Source organism: Taudactylus pleione, unplaced genomic scaffold (assembly GCF_031769625.1).
Source record: "Taudactylus pleione unplaced genomic scaffold, aTauple2 ptg000183l, whole genome shotgun sequence".
Classification (NCBI taxonomy): domain Eukaryota; kingdom Metazoa; phylum Chordata; class Amphibia; order Anura; family Myobatrachidae; genus Taudactylus; species Taudactylus pleione.
The window spans coordinates 862,160-883,917 of record NW_028284585.1 but is presented as its reverse complement, the minus strand read 5'-3'; the positions used below and the strand labels follow the sequence as shown (position 1 = coordinate 883,917).

General features: G+C 41.8%; 1 protein-coding gene across 1 annotated transcript in view; it reads right to left on the bottom strand.

The window, feature by feature from the left end:
- Positions 1-671: 671 nt before the first annotated feature.
- Positions 672-21,758, bottom strand: part of SLC7A11 (solute carrier family 7 member 11) — a 211,878-nt gene continuing 190,791 nt past the window's right edge. Inside the window, exon 12 of the mRNA XM_088476130.1 lies at positions 672-1,088. Within this exon, the coding sequence (XP_088332256.1) occupies positions 1,024-1,088 (65 nt within the window). The 3' untranslated portion in view covers positions 672-1,023. The remainder of the gene's footprint in view (positions 1,089-21,758) is intronic.

Below are 21,758 nucleotides of genomic sequence, written 5' to 3'. Positions count from 1 at the left end.
AATTAAGGTCAGATAAACCGCTTAAAACTGTAGACCATGGGCACAGCAGGCCACGTGGTAACCAAGGACTCAGAGAGCCTTCACTGCAGCTCTTTCCAGCTTTATGTCACTGTTCTCACTGGTGTTGAATAAGTCAGAGCTTGGACTAAAGATGGTGCTCGGGGTTTTATACAGCACAGTGAGAAAGGAGGAGCCGCTTCCACATGACGTAACCGCACACCACATTATATTTAAGTGCGATCATTGCGACACATGACGTGAGCTCCCTCCTTTCTCCATGGAATGTTTGTGATTACTGAATTTTGATTGAAAACTACACTGCTCAGATTGGGGCTGGAATTCATTCTGTAACGTTCATTGTTAATTTTTGTTTTTTAGTTGTTAATTACAAAAGGGTTGCCTTTGTACTCTATGTGAGCGGTTTGTGGAAGGGATGTGCAGGCTCGGATTAGTTCGGATTTTCCCGCCAAATTCGGATTTTTCATGCCAAAAATCAGGTCTTAGAAAGAGGCAAAACATCATCTTTCATGGATAAACATAATCTTTCATGGACATTTGTCCAGGAATGATGATGTTTGTCCATGAAAGATGACATTTTGCCTCTTTCAGAGACCCGATTTTTGGCGGAAAAATCTGAAATGGCTGGAAAATCCAAACTAATCCGAGCCTGCACATCCCTAGATTGTGGGAACATTTGAGATATTTTCAGTAGCATGTGTGACAGTGTGAAGGGAATTATGGAGTACAAGTGAGATGAGAAAACCTGGGGTATTTTGTGTATGATGGGGATATATTGTAGATAGTGAGTATCTAAAATGCAAAAATAATTCTATTATGATTAGGGGCCCTAAGGTGTTTTTTTGTAGCTTCTAATAATTGAATCTGAAAGTGCAGCTGAAACAGAAACAATGAGAAAGCTGCTTGCTGTCCTTTACAATAATCCAAATATGTATCTGCAGAAGTAGTAAACAGATTCAATGTGCAGCACTGCAGTTGGCATGGTTCAGCCTATTTCTTTGTATTTTAGGAAATATTCTCTTCAGCTGGCACTACTTCCAGGATTATTTGCAGCAGCGTGGTGAGTCTATCTGTAAAAATACAAATATAATAATGGTAAGTAGAGGCTCTTGAAGGAGGAGTTTTTCAGAGGATTTATAAACCAGTATTCATCATCTGGTAAAGCTTTTACCTGTCATAACACAACACAATATACATAATGTATTTTTATTTTACATGGCATCTCTCAGTGACATTCAGCATCCCTAGCATGCCTTAGCCCAATAACATGGAAGGTCAAATCAATGGTCTCACTGCAAATGAAATAGAAAAATCAAAGATTGATGCTAAGAGGAGGTTTTGAACAATTTATTAGACTTAGCCCTAGACATTAGATTACAACATTAGCATAATGAAAAACCATATCCAAGAGAAAAGGAGCATATATTGTACTAAACGCTATGGATAAACTAGAACAATAATAAGAGTCATGCATTAGATGAAGGATCTTTATTGTATCCCTGTGACACAGTAGGGAGCTTTCAAAAAATGCAAAACATTTTTTTATTACACTTCATAAAGTCTGGGTCTCCCCCGGTTACCGGTCTCCTACTCTACTCTAAAAGGCAGGGCAGAGCCCAGAGCCGGCCCCAGTGATCAGCTGTGTGGTATAAACAGACACTGCAAAAAAAAATAAAAAAATTGTCAAAAAAAAAATTCACTTACCTGACTCCATGGACCGGTGGTCGGGGCTCCGGTGATGACTCCCCTCCGGTCAGCTGGTCTCCTATGCTGCACTGCAGCCCGGTCGTCAGGTGATCGGGTCCAAGTGCAGTATGGGATATCAGCTGACCAGAGGCATGGAAGACATCACCGAAGCACCGATGACTGCAGGTGAGTGCTATTAAGGGAGGGGGGGCCGCGGGGGGGGGTAGTGGAGTAGTCCGTGATTGTGGCGGGCGGGGTTTAGTGTCGGGGCGGGGCTTAATGCCGGGGGGGTAGCAGCAATGGCCGGTCACTAGTCACGGTATTTTTTTGCAAAAATATCATGACTTGAGTGCAGAGGGGATTCGCAGGGACAGAGCTTTCTCGCAAGCTCTGTCCCTGCAAGGTATTTGTAGTAAATCCTTGTGATATTGCCTGAATTCGCAATGCGAATTCAGTTGATAATATCACACTACAATCTGCATTACAAATGCGGATTGTTGTAAATAGAGCCCTTAGTGAGTAAACACCTAGGGGCACAATTATTAAAGTTGCATTACAGGAAATCCTCAGAATATCTAAACATCCCCAGAATGTAACAAGGAAAGATATATCCGATATCTGCAGTTACCTTTCCATTTCCAAACACAAATGCAGCCCTCATAGGGTTCTTACTATGGGGGCTGCTAAACTGTCAGAATTACCAAGCTTGGCCACGGCAGCTAACTCCATGTGAAGATGGCATCAGCCCATAGTAATCTCTGTGCTAGTAGTCCACCGGGACAGGGTTTTTTTTCAGAAGCTATGTCCTGGCTCTCCAACAATAATAAATGCATGTGGTAATTTTCATTACCGCATTGCAAGTTGGGGCATAATTATCAAACTAAATTGCAATGCTGTTAGTGGTAAATACGCCCCCTAGTACCCTATTCTAATGGGTATATTTACTAAAGAGAGTTTTTAGAAATGGAGAAATGGAGATGTTGCCCATAGCAACCAATCAGATTCTAATTAACATTTAACTAGCATCTTTTAGAAGATAATAGCTACAATCTGATTTAGTAAATACAGCCCTTACAGTGTACTTGTATATACTTGCTGTACGTAAGGTGGTGAAGTACTGTATATTGTCAATTACTAGCACATATAAAAACTCCTTGATTTTCAAATATTTTTCAAAGAACTAATGTATGATATATTTCTTTTAACCCATTTAATGCACAACTTTAATTGCAATTGTTTTTTTTTGTGGGTTTGTTGCTATTTTTGAAACTGGAAAATATATGACTGAGATTAACTGCCTGCACCAACTGGGTTAATATGCAGTATAATATACCCCCTACTGTAAATTATATGAACATAATAAGTCTCCGATTTTCTGTGACCATATAATAGGCCACTTTTTATTGGAACTTTCCCAATGTCTTATCAAAATGCTCCATCTAGTCACAAAATAAGTCATTAGACATAGAAAACAATATTATTAAAATAACAAAAAAATGGCATAACATTTTTTACTCAGTACATTTCTGTATTACACAGTGATCATCTTATCAGCCCCCAGTCATCAAAGACTGTATTATAGCTATGATGTGAGTCATTCTGCAATCTTTTGCTAATTTATCACTATCGAAGACATTTATAAACCCCCCTTACTTTTTATTTATGTTAATACGTGTGTTTTTACTTTTGTGTTTAAATCTATCTCACATTTTCTCTGAGTGAAATGATACATATACCACTAAATAAAATTAACAAAAAATACAAATAAACAAAATAACATACTAAATAGGACCAAACCAATAGTCATTGCATGGTATTTACTAAATCTTAAGCATCAGTTGTTTAAGTCTGTGAATGAAGTATATTTACAGGAAATGACCAAATGTTTATTTTGCTAACAATGTTCCCTGGCCTATAGGCATACACTGAAGAAAGTAAATTGAAATATACAGTGATCTTTATGCAATACAGTATATTGTTCTGTAATGAATCTGGGCCACACGTTGTCTATGGAACGACGGTACATTGAATCAATTAGAACGGCACATTTATCACAGGTTCAATTAGTTTGTAGAGGACAGCTAGAATGCCAGAACACTGCAATACAACAAATGCATTGTCCTCCGCACTTTAGAGAATCAACTTAAGTGAACTTGACACTGCAGCAAAGTGCATTTTTCATTCATTGCTTTAGAAGAAAGCTATAATGTTCTATAAATGTTGTTTTCCTAAGAACATACTTTATTACTTTGGAGGGGCACAAAAGCTGCACTTAAGTACTTGAAATTTATTGAAAAACAAACCTTCAACAACAACAACAACTGCATAACAAAATAGTTCTCGAGGATAATAATTTTTTTTTCAGAAAGTTGTAGTTTCACAAACCACAGTAATCTATCATGATATTGATCACAATATTTTTCTTGTGTTGTTAAAATCTGCGATCACTGGGCCTGTAACAGAGACGTACAGTATGTTCATCCAATGATGAACGTACATCTCTGATACTTCCGGGTAGGCGCAAGCGCAGGACCCATTCTGCGCGTGTGTAGAACCGGTCTTGCAATTACGCTCGCAGACCCCCCCAAGGCGCAGCATGATTGACATGCTGCTGCATTTTAGAGGCGAAGCGGGGGCGTGGCTAGTACCTGTTCCTGGAAACCGGACCGTGTCTGCAGATGCAGATCCTTCGCCTCTAAGATGACCAGCACTAAGTCAGGCTGCAGAAAGCTCCTGCAGCCTGACCAAAGGAGCAACAATCGCGACCATCAGTTGCGATAGTTGTAAAGGTGATCCCAGCCTGCGACATCGGTCACAGTGCTGGGGTCACAAGTGCAGCAAGGAGGTGTCTGACACCTACTTCTGGATTAGCATCTGAGATGGACGGATTTGCACAGCCACTTGTGCGCAGCTCTGTAAATCCGTCCATCTCTGAATCATGCCCATTGTGTGTATTCAGACATATTATGGAAATACAAAGTAAAATCACAACATAAGCAACCCTAATGGGAAGATTGGGTAGCCTGCACAATTCCTCCCCTAACTAGCAGACCTTACTGCCAATCATTACAAAATCCTCCTACAACAAGCAAGAAACTGCAGCTAGGACAGCCCGATGTTGTCCACTGCACCAAGCTTAAATCTTGCTTCAAGCAACAGCAAAAAATGGCTACTTGCAGCTCCAGTCAAACAAATTGCTGTTAGAGGTAGACAGTGACATGGCCAATTCCCCTCTTACCACAAATATAAAAGAGTGATATAAATCAGATTGTGATCATGTAGATTGCAGGGTCGTTTATTGCCTGAACCACAATTAGTATTGTGAACTGGAAATACAGGCCAGTTTGCAGACATGTGACTAAAGCTACCACACACTGGTAATAAAACCATGGAGCACACCAAAGGGCTGATGCAGATTGAGCACTGTGCCAGTTTGCCTAGATTATCCAGTGTAAAATCACTTGCCCAGATAATGAACATATGCATATGTGCTTATACAGATGTGTGAAATCCTGGGACTCACGAGGTGTGCACTTCTGACACTTATTCAGAATTGCACCTGGAGAGGTGGGATAGGGGATGAAAGGAGGGTTGTAATTAGAGATGTGCGCCAACCCTCGTGTTTTGGATTTGGATCTGGATCCTCCCTGGTTTTGGATCTGGATTGGTTTTGCCAAAACCTCACCTCCGTGTTTTATTTTCGTGTTTTGGTTTTGGATCTGGATTTTTTCTTAAAAAGTCATAAAAACAGCTAAAATCACATAAAATCACATAATTTGGGCCTGTTTTTGATCTGTATAATTAACCTCAATTACATTTATTTCCAGTAACTTCCAATCAATGTTAACCACCTCACAATATTATTTGCTTCATCTAGTTAAGGCCAAAAGGTTGCATCCAGCTAGCTGGCTGAATAAGCTAAGTGACACAGTGGGCAGCACTAACATGTGGCAGTTCAACTTCTAATTTTCAACACAGATACAGTGTGTTATACAGTGTGGGTTGGATACACCAATAGTGCACTTACTGTGACAGCAGTGTCGGCAGAGCGGGGTTGCTGACAGTGTCCTCAGTACATGGAATGGCAGAGCTGCGGTGCTGGCAGTGTCTTCAGTGAAGGTTACCGGTGATGTCGGCAGTGCGGGAGTGCCAGCGGTGTCTTTAGTGCAGGTTTGCTGGCTGTGTCGGCAGTGTGGGGGTGCCAGTGGTGTCTTTAGTGCAGGTTTTCTGGCTGTGTCGGCAGTGTGGGGGTTGCTGGCAGAGTCCTCAGTAAATGGAATGGCAGTGCTGTGGTGATGGCAGTGTTCTCAGTGAAGGGTACCGGCGGTGTTGGCAGAGCAGGGCTGCCAGGGGTGTCCTCAGTGTAGGTTTGCTTACTATGTTGGCAGTGCAGGGGTGTTCTCAATGCAGGGTGCTGGCGGTGTCGGCAGAGTGGGGGTGCCAGCTGTGTCCTCAGTGCAGGTCTGCTGACAGTGTCGGCAGTGCAGAGGTGCTGGTGGGGTCCTCAGTGTGGGAGTGTCGGCAGTGTAGGGGTCACTGACGGTGTCCTCAGTAAGTGGGGCAGCGGTGCCGGCAGCAGTGGTGTCGGCAGCAAGGGAAGCTGCCAGTGAGGGTGCCGGCAGTGTCGGCAGTGGAGGGTGCCGGCAGTGTCAGGCGGCGGGCGCCATCTTCTTCTTCAGTGTTAATTTTCAATGGGCTTAACTCTGATTGACTGAGAGCCGTGACAGACGGCTCTCTCAGCCAATCAGCGTTAAGCCCGCTCAATACAAAAACTCGCGACCCGACAGCTGGGTCACGAGGTTTTGCCTCAGGTGAGGGATCTGGGGCAGGCAGGGAGATCACCCCGGATCCCCGAAATTCGGGTGGGTTCGGAACTATGAGATCCGAAACCGCTCATCTCTAGTTGTAATGTATACAAGTTCAAATACAGTGAGGGCATTTCACATTATTGCAAACACATGCAAATAAATTCAAAACGACAACCAGATGCATATATGCGTCTTAGACATCATTTTATTTGCAAATAGTCAGGAGCAGGTACACATGCATTAATGATGATGATCATCCCAAGCACTAGCAAACCGCTCGTAATTGGTTGATTGTGAATGTATGCTGGTGCTGATTGGTGCTTTCTTAGTTCCTCAGGATTTGTGAGTGCATGCTTTAGCATTAGTTTTTTTTTGGTTTAAGTGATGGAGACTCAATGCTGAGGTTTTTTTTAGATTTATTAATGCCATATAGCATTATATTGAAGTCTAATACCAAATTCATATATTGTAAGCAAAATAAATGGTTAAAACTTGGGTGCAAGTGAAAGGGATACATATAACACCTTTGCAGAGCTCTACACATAATGAGGTACCAAAAGAAAATCATAGTTGAGGAGATACGCCATTTTGTATGGTTTATATATTGCCCATTTTGCATCAAACAATTCACCAACCCCCAGGTGCATAAAATGTAGTCATTTCATACCTAGTTTTTGGAATACTTTTCACACAAATGGTGATGTTAAGTATACTTAAAAAGAAAGAATGAGCCAATAAAAACAATCAGTAGTATCCACCATGTTTATTTATTCTGTCCTTAACACAGATTTCCTACTGTACCCCTTTATTATCATGTGAGGATGCGCTATCATTGGAACTTTTGACTTAAGAATTACAATTCAAAACCAAAAAATAAAGTTACTATATTTGTGATTCACTGAATCTACTAAGAGGCCCATTTATCATTCTTTGAAGTAGGGGAAAATATATTTTCAACTACTTTTGAAGGAATGAATGATTCAACCCATTCATTGTTAAGATAATGCAAGAGATATCACTGCTATCTCCTGCTAAACTTTCACTCCTGATCAGGTCTGCCATCACCATATGCTAGTATGGGATCTTCATTCAGCAACCTCCGAAGACTAGAAGTTTTCAGAGTTTGACTAGGGGAACCTATGCCATCTTCAGTTGCTTGTGCCCCGCTTCCTTTGATATGACAAGGAGGTCTGGGTGGCGAAGAGGAATCTATCCACCCCCTCTGGCCCTAAGTCTCCTCCTGCAGTACACAAGTGAACTCATAATTTATTGTCTGCAGATTTAAGAAAATTTTTTAAAAAGTTATAAGGTATTTGAACCCTGTTGTGTGAAAGCTACAAGTTTACACAGATGATGGTAGTGCACTAACAATAAAAATTGGCTTTTTTAATTAGCCTCTACCTGTGGATCATTAAAAGAAATCAGCTTTATGGACCTCCTAATTCAAATAACTTTGAACAAACTGTGAATCTGAAGGAAAGCTGAAAAATGACCTAAGTGCATTCTAAAACAATTAAAGATAAGTTATTTATTTATATGCACAAGATAAGAAAAAGCTTGGCTACCCCAGTGAGCACTGTTGGACTAATTGAAAGAAAATGTAAGCTGCATCACCCATGTACTGCTTTGACAAGGCAATCCCTCAAAACTCAGCATCAGAGCAAGAAGGATAATTATGAGGGAAGTCATGGACAGTTCTGCTATCACTTGGAAGGAGATATGCAGTTCAGTGACTGAGACTGGAGTGAAGTTGCACCAGTCAATTATGTCAAAAGGTTTCCATACGGAGTCGGTATGAAATACAGATGGACGGGATGCCGGACGTCAGTACACTGACAGCAGCATCCCGATGGTTCAAATCCCAACAGAAGAATGGTGAGTAATGTTCTCCTGTCCTATTTACCCCCTAACCCTCCTTACTGCACCCTCATACTAACCTTCCCTACCCCGCACCTTAACCCTCCCGGTAAGTCCTAAAACCCAACCCTCTCCTTAGTGCCTAACCCTAACCCTCTCCCCTTAATTCCCAATCATAACCTCCCCCCGTTGGTGCCTCAACCTAACCCCCCCCTGTCTAGAGCCTATCCCTAACCTCCCCCGTCCAGTAGCCTACGCCCTTTGGTGTCTAAACCTAAATGTACCCCCCTCCCCCCACGTCTGATACTTACCTTTCCCCAGTCTCCTTATTATTTCTGATGCCATCTGCCGGGATTCCGGCATCGGCATCCCCATTCACGACGGGATTTTGTCACAGATGTTCTGTTGGCGATCAGGATACCAGTGCTGGGGGTCTGGCAGATGGCATCTCAGTTGTCGGGATCTTAACCGCATCACTTCAATACAACTGGCTTAATAGGGAGAGCGCTAGAAAGAAGCCATTGCTGAACAAAAACACATCAAAACACAACTGTAGTTTGCCAGAAAACATCAGAGAAACTGAGCTACAAGGTTTTATGGTCAGATGAGACAAAACTGGAGTTTTTTTGGCCCTAATTGAAAATGCTATGTAAGCACCATCCCAACAGGCTCATGTTTGTGGGGATGCTGTTCCTCAGTGGGGACTGTGAATCTTGTTAAAAATAAAGGACCAATGGTTGGTGGAAAATATGGGGAGATGCTGAAAGACAACCTGCTTCATCTGCTAGAATAGTAAAGCTGGTGAGAAAGTTAATCTTTCAGCAGGAGAATGTTCCCAAGCACAAGGCTAAAGCAACATTGGTGTGTTTGAAAAACAAAAATGATGAATGTTCTACATTAGCCAAGTCAAAGTCCAGATCTCAATTCAAATCAGAATCTATTTTTTAAATCTGCAGATAAATAATGCATTTTCAGTTTAAGAGCCTACTGGTTCACCCCCCAAAAAAACTGGAAATGTGGTGTAATACCCTTTTCAGACGTGGCATTTAGATGGGTCCCATGAGACTCTGCTAGCGTTTTTTGCTGAAAATACTCCTAAGTCACAATGCGATGCTACTAGGACGCACCACAGTCTGTACTGATTATTTGATATGCAAAACTTGTCTGTTTTTTTTTAGGATGACTGGCAGTTTTTGCATGCCAAATATGGTCTATTTTTTATTTATGATACAGTTATGTATATGCTCATATGCACATAATAAGAGCATCATTTTACATGATTCCGCATATGAAAAAAATATGGGAGTCTTTACATTTGAATAAACATAGAGTATTTTATAGAAAAGTTCCTATGTGTCCGTTTTTTCAATGACTTAACACTAAATGCCAAAGCAGACCCAGTTTATGAGGTAGATGTACTAAGCTCTGGAAATGGATAAATTGGAAAGAGATAAACTACCAGGCAATCAACTCCTAACCGTCATTTTTCAAACAAAGGGGCAGATGTATTTTTACCAAGGCAAAGCAGGAAGCACTAATGATAAAATGTATTAACATCTCATCGGCTGGAGCGGCGGAGTGAAAGCTCCCCCTCCAGCGATCCCTGCCTGAGTACACAGCGCATCAGCCTAGTGCCAGGCTCCAGCAATCTCACTGATTTCACATTACCCCCATTATGAAGCTGTTATATAAACAAAAAAGAAACAGAGATATGTATGTACATTCAAATGGGATCATTAGTAACATTTCCCTGCATTGGGTATAAGGCACAATGATCCCGATGGCTGCATGCATTTTCTGAAAAGTATCAGTGTGTTTTATTTAACAAATAGATCTTACTGACTGCTTTGGGGATCATTTACATTTGGATGTAGTCAATTTTATGGTACGCCCCTCAGATGTAGCAGTGCACGCACTGGCGTAACTACCGTAGGTGCACGGGGTGCGGCTGCTATGGGGCCCGTGCCGCCTCCGGGCCCAGACCTCCCCCTGCACCAATGATGCCTGGCCAGCCGTGGTCGCGCCTCCAGCAGTGTGCTGTGCAAGGCAGGCACATCTGCCCTCCCGCTCAGCTCCGCCTTCATCTCTCCCCATTGAGTGATACTGGGAGGAGACGTGACCGCCTCTGCCCAGCATCAGTCAGTGAGGAGAGATAGAGCTGACCGAGAGAGGAGGAATGCCTGCCCTACGCAGCACGAGGAGAGGGGAGGGGGGATACTGAAGAGAGTGGGGCATGAACATTTTGCTATGGGGCCCCCCTAGGTCTAGTTACGCCCGTGGGTGCACTTCTACTTTAACATGCGCTCATAGGTGTTGTGTTCACAATCTCCCTGAAATGCTTTTTCAAAGTAGGCAAGTATGTATATACCTTGTGCCTAAGAAGAACTGTATGGAGTGGTCTCTGGGGTTCATCTAGGTTTCACATTCGCTATTGTAAGCAATATTTATCAAACTACTATTGCTGAAGGAATTCTGGGGAAAATATGCAGCATAGCAAAGTACTATGCTATACAATTATAACACAAACGCAGAAAATTAAATCATGTAACACCTCCCTTATCAAACATCTCTAGAAAATGGTGCAGCTTCTGTACTACGTGGAGGCAGACTGCCAAAGTGCAAAGAAAATTCCATAGGAAACATGATAGTTACATTATACACAGAGGCCCTGATTCAGAGCCGGACGCTCTGACAGAGCGCTCGCGCTGAATTAGGGCGTCTTTTTTTTTTATGGAGTGTCCTCCTGGCAGCTCGCATTGCTGTGGGTTGCCACCCACAGCTAATGCGAGCGGCCAGATGATGGTCGCGATGGTCAAGACCATCGCGACCATCGGGCTTGCGACGAGACCCTTGTGGTGGGGTCTCGTGGCCGCAAGCCCCAGAGAGCTTTCAGCTCAAACAGAGCCGAAAGCTCTCCCACTGACATCACAAGTGATGTCAGTGGGGCTGCCCCCAAACGGTAGGCATTCCCATAGGAACGCCAACGTCTGGGCAGCCACCCCCCCGACCCGCCCACCAAAGGGGGCGTGCTGTCACTCAACATCGACAGCACGCCCCCTTTGGTGCGAGACCCGGAGCGACGGATTGCCCGTTGCTATCCGGGTCTCACGCATGCGCACGACGGAGCCGGCTACGTCGTGCGCATGCGCTCTGGGCCACCATCGACCCGGTTGCGAGCGCTCAGCGCTTGCGACCAGGTCTAAGTCAGGCCCAGAGAGCAGTAGAATGCTGTGCAAGCCACAAACACTTTTGCCCTAAAGATCACAAAGCCAGACAAAAAACATACAAACACTCAAGTATTAAACAGTTGTATAATAAAACACTTTCATTAAGCTTCATACATGTTGATCTGTGTTTCTTTTGAAGATTAGATGAACAGACTATGTAATTTCTCGACTAAATCATAGAACTGTATTATGTTCAATACATAAACTAATAAAGATACATTTTGTAGTGGATATTTCCTTCTACACCCACTTGGTAATATGTGTATAATTATCACTAATATGATGGCTTCTTGCGCCTACTTAGTGTAAACATCGTACGATCTGGAGCAGTGCTGATTTCTGCCCATTGTGGTATGGAAATCTGTTTAGTTTTTGCTTACAATTTTCCTGCCCCGATATCCAGTGATATATTAGCTAATTGAATTGCCCCTTAAGTGTGAAAAACTTTCCACCTGATAGAGCCCATGCATCTTCTATGACTTTGTATTGCTTGTTCAAATATAAATCTGATAGTACAGATGTGTCCTCATTTACCTACTGTTTCTGCGCCATTTAGACTCTCAACCACGGGTGGCGATCCTTGAACTGTACTCGTATTAGACCTCTGCTTTTGCTTATATACCACTGCATTGTACTTTTATCACATAAGTGATGCAAATAAAACACATTTTATCAAAAGCGACACTTGAGATATTTGGCATGGATAGGTCGCAAAATCAGTGGCGTGCCAGATGATGCTTTTTGGCGCGATTTGAGGACTATTACTACTACTGCTAATAATACTAATACTATTATCTTTATCATATAGATAGATAGATTAGATAGATAGATAAAAGGATGAAGCAGCTGTTGTCTATAATGGATATACTCTATGTAGCAGATGAAATGCTGTAAGCTCCTTTAAAAATAAGTGTTCTTTTTTATCAAGCATATGTAAAATAAACCTGATTGAATACTGCCATCTAGTGGCACAAAACTCAAGTTTGCAACTCGATTGATGTAAAGATTTATCATGTTTCTTACAATACAGTCTGTCTACTTAATCCATCTATGGTACCAAGTGTTTCAGCAATTAACATTGTTTTTTATCATTTACAGTGAATCAGCAGTTTGTGACAATTTATTTATTTTGGGGAACGATACGGTGTATTGTCATAGCAAAAAAAAAATGCATACAAATTTCTATTGGCTGAATTAAAATGAAACAAACTGTATTGGATCTTTCTGTATATATTAAGCTAATGGTTAGTTGTATAGATATTCTGTGAAGCAATTACTGTATGTGGATTGACTTTCATAAATGTTAACAGATCATAGTGTTCTGCTGAAATATCTTTGCATATGCTCAATGACAAATATATTTACCTGTCATTAATTCCCTCATTTGTAATTAAACACAAATTGTGAACAATAAAACCTGGAACTCTTGAACAAGCGAAGAGCCTGATTCAGACGTGTACCCAATGACAATTTTTACAAAGATCGAGCAATTGTTTGCCATTGCACATGCGTGTTATCCGCACTGCACACGTGCAGCGATTGTTGCCATTGTGCATGCATGTTATCTGCACTGCACACGTGCAGCGATTGTTGCCATTGTGCATGCGTGTTATCCGCACTGCACACGTGCAGCGATTGTTGCCATTGAACATGCGTGTTATCCGCACGGCGCACGTGCAGCGATTGTTTGCCATGCACATGCATGTTACCCACACTGCGCACGTGCAGCAATTGTTTGCCATTGCACATGCATGTTACCCGCACTGCGCAGTGCACTGAGTGTTTGCCATTACACATGCGTGTTATCCTCACTGCGCACGTGCAGCGATTGTTTGCCATGCACATGCGTGTTACCCACACGGCGCACGTGCAGCGATTGTTTGCCATTGCACATGCATGTTACCCGCACTGCGCAGTGCACTGAATGTTTGCCATTGCACATGCGTGTTATCCGCACTGCGCACGTGCAGCGATTGTTTTGTGATTACGCCCGCACAAAGCATCCATTCGCAAAGTGAATGACAGGAAGTCAATGTTTGGGCAAGGTAATGGGGGTTGGTTAGAAAAACGCAGGAGCGTCTTACCGGTTAAACGCCATTACATGGGCGTGCATAAATTAGCCATTGCGATCTCCTACACAGTATGAGAGCTCTCTGCATGTCAGGAGAGCTGCTGTATTTGAGACAGGTCAGACCTGCCACAAGGGCTGCATGGCTGGTCCATGCATGTCAATGTTACCATTTTAAGCTGGTACGAGACATAGGATGCAGATGAGAAGGCAGCAGTGGGCATACTCATGCTCGGGTAAGCTTTGTAACTATTAGCATTTGTTTGTTTCGTGCAAAATTGCAGCTGCGTTCACATTAGCCCTCTTCTCTGAATCAGGCCCTAAGTTTAACTGACACACAAATCACACCTAAAATCACCTTATTATATATTTAAATCTTAAAGTTTGCAATTCTCCATGAATCACTGGGGGAGGGGGCGAGATCCAGGAGGTTGGTCTACTTTACCAAAAGTCAAATTTGGAAGTCTCCTGAACATTGCAGGAGGGCAGGCAAGCATGATATAGATCATTTATTACATGGGCCTTAATTTACAAATGTATACCTATTTATCTATCTATCTAGATACTGTATTCTTGCACTTGAAAACAAGTGCAAAAAATGTTGCACATGACAAGCAACATATTAAGGTATGTCTCTTTTTTTCTTCCTTCCTTCCATCTACTGTGACAATTTTCAAACCCTGATGGTAAAATTGGTGTGGGGTCTCGGGGCAAGCTCGTTGTGTCTGACCTCCTTACATACTTCCTAGACGGCAACACTTCAGAGACATGTTTGTGACATCTCCTCCCAAAGTGTACAATTGGGCAGCACAGATGGTGTAATGGTTAGTGTTACTGCCTTACAGAAATGAGGTCAAGGGTTCAATTCCCACCATGGCCCTAACTGTGTGGAGTTTGTATATTCTCCCTGTGCTTGCGTGGGTTTCCTCCGGGTACTCCGGTTTCCTCCCACAATCTAAAAATATACTGGTAGGTTAATTGGTTCCCCCCCCCCAAAAAAAATTAACCCGTGTTTGTGTGCATGTGGTAGGGAATATAGATTGTAAGCTCCACTGGGGCAGGGACTGATGTGAATGCCCAAATATTCTCTCTGTAAAGTGCTGCGGCAGATGTGTGTGCTATATAAATAGCTGGTAATAAATAAATAATTAATGTCTTTACATATCTGTTAGTTACATATAGTTAGCCTTTAAACTGTAAGTCATGATAAATTAATAGAAGGAATGCCGATTCTTGCCCAAACATCTGTGTGTCTGTCCCAGGTTTTTAATAAATGTACACTTTTGTGTTCTAGATTTAGCTACTGTTGTAACATATTGCTACAGTATGTCATAGATAGTTTTAAAATGTATCTATACATTAGAACGTTCCTGAATACAGGACTAGTTTCATCCTTTAAATGTTGTCCCTGCAAGGTCATGTACTTTGAAAGAAAATAATAAACCGACAGCTGCTACATAACCGCTGATATCTAGCACTAGACATGTGACAAAGCAAACACATTCAAATCTACTACAAGCTAATTACTATTGCACTTAATTAACTATTAGAGAGCAGGATTTACAAATGACTCCTAACTATCCCAATTTTAGGGAATGTCCCACCATCTCTAGTATAAGAACTTTTGTCTCAAGTTAGGGCACTTGGGAAATTTGTCCCATTTATTGATGCCCATTTAATGCCATGCACACCAGTGGTTGGTTGTTGCTGCACTGAAGCAGTGTTTTTAAGGAAGTGGGCTGGGGAGCGGTACAGTGCTTACGCAGATGGAGATGCAGCAAGGGGAACTGAGACGCCAATGTGAGATAGTATGCCCCCGCGTAGCATGACAACACCCATGTGGCAGAGTGTAGATTGGGATTGATTGCCAAACCATAAATGTTGGGAACTATGAGTACCATGTAATGCTTAGTTACTGTTATTTAGCTAACAAAATTATGCATTTTTTCATATGGGCAGTAACTCACAGCAACCTGACCAGTTACAGATTTTACCTAGGGGCTGCAGCCCTCCCCCCCTCCCAGTAAAATCCGCCACTTCAATGAGCCAGTTGCTGTCCGTGACTGGAAGCACTACCTGCTAATCACACATAGGACAGGCAGCCCCAGGGGGAGGGGTTTTCTCCCCCTGAGATTGACAGTCCATGCTGCGATTAACGGAGAGTGGCTTCCAGTGTAAGGCACTGTGCTGTCTTTTAGACAGCCCTACACGGCTTCTAGGGGCTGGAGCTGATGCCGGTGTTATGCGCATGTGCTGTGCCGCTGCCTTTTCTGCATATGCGCCGGTCCTGGTATCTGCCATATCCATTGCGCAGGTGCTAGAACCCGGCCGGCTGAACCAGCAGCAACCCCTCTCTTGCAAGATGATAGGAGCTGCTGCTGAACCTAACTATTTTCTACTGCATATTATAGTATGAATGCAACAGTCTGAATGGTGGATCTGGGTTATGCCAGATTTGAGTGCATACTGTAGCACCATTTATTAAATAAGCCCATATGCTCTAGATTGTAAGATCTCAAAAGAATGGCCCTCTTTCCTCAAGTGCTTTTCCTTCCCTCACTAGTTATATAGCTTGTATCCTATGTACTGCAATGTTTTGTTCTATACAATAACCATACGTCGCGCATGCCATACACACTGCACGATCTGGTTATGACGACGCAATGTGACGTTGTGCTGCATGTACCAGCACCGCGTTGTTCATTGCATCATCCCATCAGAACAGCGTTGTGAACGACGGATCGGGCATACACACTATACGATGTGTACGATATATCGTTCCAATCTGCTTGGTATTCATTTCATGTAACGTGTGCTGTATTAAGAAAAACTATGGAAAATTTCCAGTAATAAAAATTATGCATCTATTACATATCTTCACTAATGTATCATGTAAATAATGAGAACAATTGGAAACTAGTAATATGGAACAATGTAGTCAATGTATATTAAGCTCAGTAATAATGATCATGTGTAAGTGAATATATACATTATACTGGAAGGGAATGTTTATGAAAAAACACAGGGAAAAGTATTGCATAATTTCCCCCAGAGATATCCCTGCTACAATTATTTTATTATGTGATGCAAGTGGATAAAAGGGCGAGGGCATTAGGCATAGACGTGACAGAGTGATAGAGCATGTTATTATTTTTAAACTCCAGTAGTGCTGATCAGGATACTCCAGCAGGAAATTACATTTTAAGACAGATAGTGCCACGATTTGCATCGTTAGAATGTAGGGATTAACAGACAATGCACAAAATAAAAAGAAATCAATGAAAGAAATATGGTCAGAGACTATGGGAACCTGGAATTAGCAAGCAGGACAATATGAGCAGAGAATACAGATAGATTAAATGTATTATGTGTGGCTTTTCCTAGTTTAAGAGGTGACACATATATAAAATATGCTTTTTAATGTTTTACTAACATAAAGGTGAGCATTTACATGCTGTGACACAACACTTTGGGGCTGATGCAGAATTGCAGGCATCAATTTTGCGATTGCACCTTGTGCTTCTTTGCATAGTGCATGCTCCGTTGCCGAGTGCACGCAACTGAGCAACAGGTTGTACAGAGTAGTGCACATCTCAGTGGCATCTTGGCTTGCATGCAGGCGAGTATCCACATGTGATTCTGTGCACGCAATGCGGATGCAATTGTGATGACTTGTGTGCACTCTTAATCACTACTTACAGTCAGTTGCATAAATATTGGGACATTCACAGAATTTTCATATTTTGGCCTCTATTCACCACCACAATGACTTAGAAATGAAACAAACAAGATGTGCTTTAACTGCAGACTTTCAGATTTAATTTGAGGGTAATTACATCCAATACAGGTGAACGGTGTAGGAATTACAATGGTTTCTATATGTGCCTCCCACTTTTTAAGGGAGGCTTTAAGCAGTAAAGGAAGTGGGAGTAGAACATCAAAGGAGGTGGGAGCGGAGAGGGCTGGCCAATCCCACAAGGTTAGAATTGACAAATTATATTTTTTTTCATCGTTTCCGGACAAGTCCAGAAATACTGTCACAGGACAGAATTAGCTCCATCCTCACACAAAATTATCCTGTCCTGCCATTGAATTGTGGTCCTCCTACATTGTTTCCATTTAGATGCAAACTCCATAGTGCAATTAAACCTCTGCAAACATGTCCTTCAAGAACAAAAGGCGGACTATGAATGGCACTACAGCAGTACACACATATAGATGAGTACTTGTGTTCTTTCCATACATAAGTTACTGTATGTTCTACATGCAGAGTTCTGGCTACAATTTATTTCTGAGTCATTATGGAGAACATAATGTTATATACAGCAGAACCAGGATACACTACAGTTTTTGGCTGTGGCTGTGTGTGTAATAAATAGCTGGAAAAGTAGCATTAAGCCAGTAAGTATGCTAAAGGAATCAAGCTGTTATTTTACCGTGCCCAATCCTCCCTCACTGAAAGGGTTCAATAGCATTCTGACCTGTATAAAATTAACTGCTTGCTAGAAAAACATATTTTAATTAGATGAGTTTTAATTATAGTTATTTGCCAGCATCATTCATTGCCTTGCACTGCAGCGGTGGATAAAATCCTATGTAAAGGACACTTTGTGATGATGTTTACAGCTGTAATGACTTCAGATCTGCACACTACATGTGTCACTCAAAGATATGTCATGTCAGATTTTATTATGTTCTTGTATTGACATATCTTGTACTTTAGCATTTTATACAGTATTTTGGTCTAATATCGGCAAAGTAGTGTTTGTGTTTATGAGCATACGGTACATATATTTGTAAATATCACACATTGAGAATATAACCTTAGAAATATCTCTAGTCACAGTTAAATTATTTAAAGCCGCATTGGGATGGCTTAAATGCAAAAAAACAAGAATGATCCGATCAAAGCCTAGACGACAATTGCATCGATAATTTGTAGAATGATTTGAAAATTGTTGTTCATCACCAGTCTCCACCTGACTTAATGGAACCTGAACAAAATGACATTGATGGATTGGGGACAATTGCAGTGAAGAGATGTCCACACTGATAGAGACTTACACAAGTAGGGATTGAATTAGAGTCGGGTCCTCAAGAGCTCAAACATACCCAGGCACTGGGGGGCATGGCCAAATCCTGAAGTCATGACCATGGCCCCTCCAACAATTAAAAAAACAATATGCATTGCGCCACCTCAGCAGCTGACCAGAGCCGCGACCTGGCCCCTCCATCAAAGGGCATAAGGTCTGTGATTTGCTGCAAGTATGAAGCTAGGCAGGTCCGACTGCAGCAGGGAAGTGCCCAGTGGGAGTGGTACAGTGTGAGATTGGTGCTCCCACTGCTGCTCAGTACCCAGCCGCTGCACACAGGGACCCGAGTGATATGCTACCAACACTCTGCTTGTATACAGGGGACACATGCACTGTCCCCCTACAGTCAGAGCCGCAATTTGAGATAGAGGATCCTTTGCTTTCAGTTTCCATGGACACAGTGGTAGAAAAATCAGCGGGCACCTCCCCTTTCTCTCCCTGTGGAGTAAGCTGCTGCATAGGCACTACAGCAACTCTCTGTGCTGTGTCTGTGTAATTACACCGCCCTATACCTGGTACCAGATATCTGTCTAAAAATCAGAAGGTTCTCTGCATACGTTTACTTGTGGATAGCTTGCTTTTCTACCGAGACACTCCTTCAGAACACTTAGCCCACGCCTGAATGCCCAGCTGCCACCGTTGCACCCACTCAGCCATAAGTAGAGATGCGGCTGATATGCGTATAAATTTGTATCACCCATAGTACTTCAAAGTTGTATATGCTCAGCTCAGACTCAGATGTGCAGTGAGAGATGTCACCAGATCTGTCCACAAAACGTGTGTGTAACTCTAAATCAGCCCCACAAACTCACAACTGTAATTACATCTATAAGTGCTTTTACCAAGTATTAAAACAATGGGGGAAATACTTATGTAGTTAATCATTGTCTCTTTTTTATTTGCCATTAATAAAGAACATTACAGTAATTTTATTTGACATAAAGTACATTGTATTGATTGGTGGTTTGTCATATAAATCATGAATATAAAATAAGTATGATGGCAAAGGTGGTGAATATTTGGAGCCATTGTACAGTATAAAGTATAATGGCTTTCATATGTCTTGCAGCAAAAAAAACTGAGTAAATAATACACAGTAAAAGTAAAAAAAAAAAAGTAAGATCAAAATTTCTAATATCCATATAATATCTCCAAGCAGTATCTAGACATCAATGTACTGGACAGAATTGCAAACAGCTTTGCAATTCAATCTTTGCAAACATGCAAATGCAGCAGGAGGTGTAGGACACCCCCTGATGCATTTGCGATCCCAACACTGCGACCGAGGTCGCAGGCTGGGATAACCATCGCGTCCATCAGTCGCAATGGTGGATGTCACTGAGCCACCAGCCGGCTGACTAAGCCTCAGCTTACTCAGGTCAGAAAACTGTGTCCATGGAAGCAGACCCTGGCTTTACCACTCCCGGGAAAATGGGGCGGTCAAGCCATCATTTCCGGGAACGCAGCCTACCCCGCCCCCAAACCGCCCTTAAATGCCTCTGCCTGTCAATCAGGCAGAGGCATAGAAGGGGCTTCGTGCGATTGCGCAAGACCTGTTCTGCACATTCGCAGAATGGGTTCTGCGCACGCAATAATAATCAAATTTCTGGAACAAGTTATACAAATAATGCAGATGTCCTTTTGGTTGCTGGGTTTAGTACAGGTTTGCATCATTGAGCAATATTAGTAAATAACCTTCAGTATATAAAGCAAGACATTTCCTGATGGAAAAGATTGCTGCAGTGAAGTATAGCCTTTCATCCTATAGTGTCAAAATATCCTGGATAGTTCATTAGTCAAGCTCCAGAACAGATGTATTGTACAGATAAGCGAATCTCTTACAGTTCATTTTGCTTAATGACTCCTAGATCCAGGCTATTCTATTCGTAGAAATCAAGATTTTTGCTGCTGTTTTTTTATTTCAGTAAAGCTGTATACTGTACAGTAATGTTACTTTTCTAAAAAAATAAAAAAATCTTGCTATATTGTGTTAAATACATTTTAAAAACATTTTCCAAAACTTCACAAACTGATTTCAAGTTGCAAAACCATGAAACTCATAGAAACTATAATTCTACAGCTTCACATATCATGATATAGTAATAAATACAAGTTTTAAAGAGAGTTACATGTTGCTAGTTACTGTATAAATCTTAAAAAGAAACACATACTCACACAAATGTGGCTACACAGCATATTTGCCTACTCTCTCAGAGTGTCAGGGAGACTTACAAATATTGGGGAGTTCTCCAGCACTCCATTGGGGAAGTGGGCAGTCTGGGGGTTTGATGGTGTGGTAAATTGCATCATTGCAGCTCCGCCTCCTAAGCTCCCCTTCCCCGCAAACGACAGCACTTCGCAGCAATGGGCAGGGTGGTGATGACTCGATTTTGAATCTCTCACTTTTTCACCCCTTCCCCCTGAGAATCTCCCTCAAGGGATGCCAAACAGTGATTCTTATTTACCAGTAAAATATTTTCAATCACATAACACATGTTGGGAAATATTTGTACAGTATGTGCATTTAGGATTAATATGATCACTGCACACTGTTTTATTTCATAAATATTTCCAAGCATTGCAGGTCCATTGAAATCTACCCATACACAAAATGCATAAAAACATGTACTTCATGCCTAATAAACTATGATCATAAGTTTTATTGACCTTAATTCTGAATTACAGGTTTTGTTTATAGAATCACAATATATTAAAAAGCAATATCTATGCAGAAGCACATTCACATGGGTAACAATCCCTGGTTTCAATTAAGAGCCCTGATCAAATCTGTTTTGTATGTACTATAAAGAAGAAGAAAACTGCGGTCTGTCCCACCCTTGGGAGAGAATGAGTTAAATGACAACTTACTGAAGTGTAAATTAGTTTACATGTCTTGAACAACTGATCAACTAATTTAAGGATTATTGCATCTAAGTACAGAGTTCTTTGCATTGCAAATTTGCCACATTTTCCTCTAACCCTGTAATTATGCTGCTGATAA